Genomic DNA, 6,757 nt, shown 5'->3' with positions numbered 1-6,757 from the left:
AACCTAATATCTTGTTTGGTAGAGATGATAGAAATTGATAGGGAGTTTAGTTAGAGATTAGGTCATTAATAAAAACGGATAGCTGAGATTTGCTTAGAAAAAGTAAAGGAGGAATTTCCTCCCAGTTACCTGCCCCTACCCAGGTATTAAAAAGGAGGGAGTTCCTTACTCAATTCTCCATCACCATCCCATCAAAATTCCCATGTCTCCAAACCAAACAAAACACTTAAATAGTCTCATCTCTCTTTACACCCAGTCCCTCCTAACCAAACGGGCCGTGATCCCTTTTGCTTCTCTGATCTCTCTCTTGCGCAGCCATGGCGGAGGAGGAGGATTCTAGGGTGTGGATCCCGCCGGCGGCGGAGAAGCTCACCGACGACCTCCTCGTCGAGGTCCTCTCGCGCGTGCCCTACAAGTCGCTCTGCCGCTCCAAGCGCGTCTGCAGGCGGTGGCGCCGCGTCATCTCCGACCCCGACCACCGCCGCCTCCTGCCGCGGTATCACCTCCACGACGCCGTCGTCGGATTCTTCGACCACAGATCCTTCATCAGCTTCTCAGGCAGAGGCCGCTTCGTCGGCCCCTCGCTCCCCTTCCTTCCCGACTGCGGCGATCTCCGGCTCCTCGACATCTGCAATGGCCTCCTCCTCTGCCGCCGCCGGAGGCTCTCCGATCCCCGGAGATTCGATTACCTGGTGGCCAATCCTGCCACCGAACAATGGATCGTCCTGCCTGAATCTGGCTGGACTCACAAGGAACAGATTGCTCGCTTGGGGTTTGATCCAGCGGTCTCCTCGTCCCATTTCCATGTGTTCGAGTTCGAGTTGGTGGAGCATAGTGCTATGGGTATGAGTGGTGACCATGATGGAAATGTCGTTGCGGTGGAAATTTACTCATCAGAAACTGGAGTGTGGATTCACAGGAACAATGGTTGGGGCTGCATAATTAGGACGCTTGATATTTGGAGGAGCGTATTTTTCAAGGGCATGCTGCATTTGATCACCATGGATGATGTGGTGGCAGTGGTGGATGTGGAGGGGAATTCTTGGAGGACCATTCCAATGCCAGAAACTTTTGTTGATCCTTATTATGGTGTTGATGATGGATTCATTGATGTGTCTCAAGATTGCCTATGTTTTGTAAATACCGATCGCGATGATCTATACAAATTATCGGTATGGGTTCTTGAGGACTACAGCAGTGATCAGTGGACCTTGAAGCACACTGTCAGCCATCTACATCTATTTGGAACTGACAAACAGCATTTTGGATATGACGACAAAGTTGTCTCGATTCACCCAAAACGGAATATCATTTTCTTGGTTTCACTGAATGATGGAATATTCATTTCCTATGAAATGGATAGCAGGGAAGTGCATTATATATGTGAGCTTGGAGATATTTTGACACGGCATTATCTTCCCTATGTTCCCTTGTACTCGGAGTCACTGGCAAATGTACATTGATCATCTTAATTGCATAGCGTAATGCTCAGTTTGTTAACTTTAATTATGGCATTGAAGTTAAGTCATCAGTAACCTCACTTTATGGGGGGCCAATGTTTCAGTAACTTTGAACTCTGTTTGGACTTGCATGACATTATGTTTATCCGATTGTTTACAGTGTCTAAAACCCTCTAGCACTTACCATTTAACTATGGATCCTATAGGCTATAATCATATATTTATATTTTCCATTGAGTCATGCATGATTAGTGTCTAAGAAATTTATTCTTGACATTGCTTATTCCCTCATGAGGAAGCGTTTATTCACGTCAATATTGTTTAAGCTTTCACATTATGCTATTTATCTTTTTTTTTTTTGTTGGATTCTTTTCCTTAGTCAGACTACCTTACCTACCTTTTGTTTTGCTTAGCATGGGAGTTTATGTTAGTTCTCAGTGTTGGAATGATATGAACTAGTTAAGGAAGGCTACACCTTTTTATTAGACTGTTAAGGAAAATTCCAATATTTGATCTGTTGAACGCTAAATCACATGAAAGATATCACAATTGTAGAACATGTCGAGGGTATACTCGGCTATAATGAATTATTATTTTCTGTCAGACGCCAATTAGCAGTACTGTATATTTCCAAAATGTACATTTTAGCTTTGCTGTAATGTTTCATGTGGTAGCTAGTGAAATCGATCATGTTAGTGGAACTCAATGGCTATGGCTAAGTTGATGTTCATTGATAAGTCTCCTTGTTGCGTTGAACAATGTGTGTCATCTAGACAATGGAAACTATTAAAACTGTTCTGTTTGTGTCCGATTATAGTGGTTTTACTGGAAATTTTTGATATTCTAGATGCCTAGAGTTGTTGTATATATATCCTGACTTTGGTAGCTAATGATGGAATAATGATTGATCATTTCATCAACCTGTTTCGTTTTATCTATTGCCAATTATTTTTCTCTACTGTTGATCATAAATGTCTGCAGGCTGCACTATACTAGTGCTGCAATTATGAAAATTGCAATTATGAATGAATTATTTTGAATTTTAATTAATCTCATAGTGGGTTTCTATATGGACTCGTCTTCCATTATAACTTATTAATTTTGAATTTCATTTATTTCTAATTGCATTTTTATTTAAACTCTTCTTTTTCTAATTCAAAATTTTATTTTATATTTTATTTTAATTAATCTCGTATTGGGTCCTATATGAAATTTTCTTCAAATTTTCTTTATTTTTAATTCTGAATTTTAGTTAATTTCTAAATTGTATTTTTGCTTGAACTTTTTTTCTTTTACTGTGATGAATATGGAAATTTCTAGCCTTACATTGAGCGTGGTGGCTTCTTTTTTAGTTGCCTTAATAATATATATAATAGATAGATAGACTGTTCATCACTATAAACACTCTGAATAATTTATATCAATTGTTCATCACTATGAGCAACTGTGTAGCTCAACATATATACACAAAATTATACCAAATGTGATATGATGATTAGAGAGGGAATAATTATATTTTGCCTTTTGAATTTTACTTGTAATTCCCTTGCAACGCACGAGCATTTAGCTTGTTTTTTTTAAAAAAATAACAGATATAAATATAGTATAATCATATTGTAACTTGCATATAACTACAATACAAATATACAACTTGTATATAACTTTCAAAAAAAAAACCCTATTAACAAGCTATTTTCGCGAACCAGAGAGCACAAGACCGAATCTCCTCACCCGTGTGCGCTATGATTTTTTCCTTCCCAACTTGCATGAATCTTAAGGTAAATTTAACGATTTAAAATTATATGTAAGTTGCATCAAATCCTAATTTTGACACGAGTGCTCGTATTTACAGCTAATTATTCTTTCAGCGGTAGAAACGTACCCATCGACAATAAGGTGCCCGTGGTGATATTTCAATCTCAACTCTCAAGATATGCCGGACCAGTCATTCGGAGGTGTTTATGGGGGAAGGGGATCGGAGGTGTTTATGGGGGAAGGGGGTGGGGGTTGCTATCCCGCGCATACGTGTCAACAAAAGGACTGGCACGTGCTAGCTAGCGCCCCCATCGCGTCCACATGTTTTTACGTGGTTTTTGTGCTCCCCTCTCTTGACTTGTTTTCTTGTAGTTTTTTGGTGATATTTTTTTCCATTTTTTGCGCTCCCTTTTCCTGACGTGTTTTCTTTTTTTCCTTTTCGTTTATTCCAAAATTTTTAATCTCCAGCACACAAATTAAAAGTTTTAAAATCTTGACCAAGAAAGTTTTCAAATCTGAATTGAAAGTTTTCAAATTTTAAGTTGAAAGTTTTTTTGAATTTGAGTTGAAAGTTTTCCAAATTGAGTTGAAAGTTTCCAAATTTTAGTTGGAAGTTTTCAAATTTTTACTTGAAAGTTTTCAATTTTACTTAAAAGTTTTCAAAATTCGAGTTGATAGTTTTAAAAATTTGGATCGAAAGTTTTCAAATTCGAGTTGAACGTTTTTAAAATTAACTTGAAAGTTTAAATTTTGAGTTGAAAGTTTTCAAATTTGAGTTGAAAATTCAAAATTTTGAGTTGGACGTTTTAAATTACAGGTGTGATTTAATTTTCTTCTATAGAAAGTTTTAAATTTCACGTATAGATTTTTATTTTGTAAGGAAAAAAGAAACAAACCTCCTAAAAGGAATGAAAGATTAATTAAAACCGTGATTATCCGATTTTTTCTTCTAATCCGGCGCACGTCATTGCTAGCGCAAAAAAAAAAAAAAACAGCCTCATCAAAAATTGCGCGCCAGATTTTTAGCTACGTGCTAATTAGAAAACTTTAGGTTAATAGGGTAGGGTGTGCGTGTGCTCATAGCGGTGAGTGCACGCATATTGTGGTCGCCCGCGTTTGTATTGTTTCTTAAAAAAATTACATTATAATTATACTACATTTACATTTAATAAATTTTGGGAGAAAATTTACCGATAAAATATAGAGCAAAATTGTTTAGATTTGGGAGAACATTGCAACTGTCATGTCTCGGTTTTGCTAATTAGTGCGTACATGCGACTTTGCGACTTAGAGAAGTCGCGCGCGTGCCACGTGGCGGGCCCTCGTTACATGCGCGTGAGTTTGGTGGGCACCGTGAGTTTTTTTTCTTTTTTGCGATTTTTTTCCAGAAACGCGTACAATAAAATAACTAATCCGATTAGTGTTAGATATGACGATAATTAAGATAAGATTTTTTTTAAGATTTTTTAAATAAAAAATTAAAAATAAATCTATACGTGAAGTCAAAATTTGAAAACTTTTGCCTTAAATTTGAATTTTTGAAGTAAAAATTTAAAAACTTTTAACTTTTTATCTCAAATTTGAAACTTTCAACACAAATTTAAAACATTAGATTTGAAACTTTCATCTCAAATTTGAAAACTTTCAAGTCAAGAGTCAAAATTATAAACTTTCAATTCTACATTTATAAAGAAATGTGCAAAAGATTGAAAAATAATCGAAAAAAAGGGCCAAAAAAAAAGGAAAAACGCGTCCGGAGGCGAAAAAATCGAAAAAAAAAGTACGAACAGGAAAAGAAAAAAAAAAGGGGGCGCGCGGGGATGGGGACATGGGGCCCCACTGACGCGCGCGCGCGTACGCGCCCCACCCCCATGAACAACCTCGTTCCCTGAGCGCGCGCTTGCGCCCCCCCAAGGAGGCGCGCAGGGAGGGGATCCCGCCGCCGGACGACAACCTCACCGACGACCTCCTCGTCGAGGTCCTCTCGCGCGTGCCCTACAAGACGCTCTGCGGCCTCAAGTGCGTCTGCTGGCGGTGGCGCCGCGTCATCTCCCACCCCGACTCCGACCACCGCCTCCCTCGCTACCACCTCCACGGCGCCATCGCCGGATTCTTCGACCACTACGCCGCCCCCTCTTCCTCGACCCCTCGCTCCACTTCCTTCCCCGGTGCCGCGCCCTCGACCTCCTCGATTCCTGCAACGGCCTCCTCTGCCGCTGCTGGAGGATTTCCGATTACCGGCGGAGATTCGATTACCTAGTGGTTAATCACGCCACTCGGCAATGGGTCGTCCTGCCTGAATCCGCAAGGTCTGACAAGAGACAGATTGCCTACTTGGGGTTCGATCCGGCGGTCTCCTCCTCCCATTTCCATGTGTTCGAGTTGGTGGAAAAGAATCCCGCGAACGCGGATGGGGAAGCAGATGATGGTGAACTTGATGCAACTATCAACGCGCTGGAGATCTATTCATCTGAAACTGGAGTGTGGAGTCACAAGGACATTGGTTGGGGCCATCAAATCGGGGTGCTTGATGATTGGAGGAGCGTGTTCTTCAACGGGATGCTGCATTTGATCACCATGGGGTATGTGGTTGCAGTGGTGGATGTGGAGGGGAATTCTTGGAGGACCATTCCAATGCCACAAACTCTTGATGATCCTGACTGCAATGTCGATGACGGGTTCGTAGATCTGTCTCAAGGTCGACTGTATTTCGTAAATACCGATCGCTACGATCTGTATAACAGCTTATCAGTATGGGTTCTTCAGGACTACAGCAGTGATCAGTGGACCTTGAAGCACACTGTCAGCCATTTACATCTATTTGGAAGAAGGAGAAAAGATTTTGGACATGACTACTAAGTTGTCTCGATTCACCCGGAACGGAATATCATTTTCTTTGTTTTGCCAAATGAAGGAATATTGATATCCTATGAAATGGATAGCAGGGAAGTGCATTATATAGGTGAGCTTGGAGTTGTTTCCACACTGCATTATCTTCCCTATGTTCCCTTGTACTCAGATTCACTGGCAGATGGACATTGATCATCTTACTTGCATAGGGCAATGGTCAGTTTGTTACCCTTAATCATGACAATGGGGTTAGCTAGGAAGTCAATAAGAGCAGCAGCGACGTGCTATGTTGTTTTAGGTGTTTGAGTGCACTCTGTAACCTCACTCTCTGGGGCCAATGTTTCAGTAACTTTGCACTGCTCTCTTTGGATCTGCGTATATTATGTGTAATTTGGTTGTTTTCCGTGTCTAAAGCCCCGTGTTTGATTTATATTTATACATATGCATGTCACTTCTCTTTGTGTTACTGCTAAGTATTCTCCTACATATTGGATGCCCTGTGATGTGTGCCACGTTCAGTTCACCATCGTTGAACGATGCTCGATGCCAAGAACAAAATTGTGTTGCACCAGCTCTGAATTCCTTTGTGTTGGCATGTAAAAGTTCAGGTTGGTAAACAGTGCTTCTGAGGGAGTTTGAGGTGTATCAGTTCTGAAAAACATTACTTTCATCACTTGTGCTGTTGTAAAGTG

The 6,757-nt window shown here is 40.4% G+C and overlaps 1 protein-coding gene across 1 annotated transcript; it reads left to right on the top strand.

Moving 5' to 3' along the window:
- Positions 1 to 277: 277 nt before the first annotated feature.
- LOC9270454 (putative F-box/kelch-repeat protein At1g15680) lies at positions 278 to 6,538 on the top strand. Its single transcript, XM_015785094.3, has 2 exons — positions 278 to 1,383; positions 5,476 to 6,538. Exons 1-2 carry the CDS (start codon positions 318 to 320, stop codon positions 6,072 to 6,074), a joined length of 1,665 nt encoding a protein of 554 aa, XP_015640580.2. The 5' UTR covers positions 278 to 317; the 3' UTR covers positions 6,075 to 6,538.
- Positions 6,539 to 6,757: the final 219 nt, after the last annotated feature.

The sequence above is a fragment of the Oryza sativa genome, chromosome 5, assembly GCF_034140825.1.
Source record: "Oryza sativa Japonica Group chromosome 5, ASM3414082v1".
NCBI classification, from domain to species: Eukaryota; Viridiplantae; Streptophyta; class Magnoliopsida; order Poales; family Poaceae; genus Oryza; species Oryza sativa.
Note: the sequence above shows the minus strand (reverse complement) of the source record. Positions and strands in the feature narration are given on the sequence as shown.

Bases quoted from the DNA above. Each gene is read 5' to 3' on its own strand.
- LOC9270454 (XM_015785094.3), top strand. From the start codon at position 318: ATGGCGGAGGAGGAGGATTCTAGGGTGTGGATCCCGCCGGCGGCGGAG. The intron at 1,384-5,475 runs GTGAGCTTGGAG...TCGATTACCTAG, and splicing joins CAGGGAAGTGCATTATATAT to TGGTTAATCACGCCACTCGG.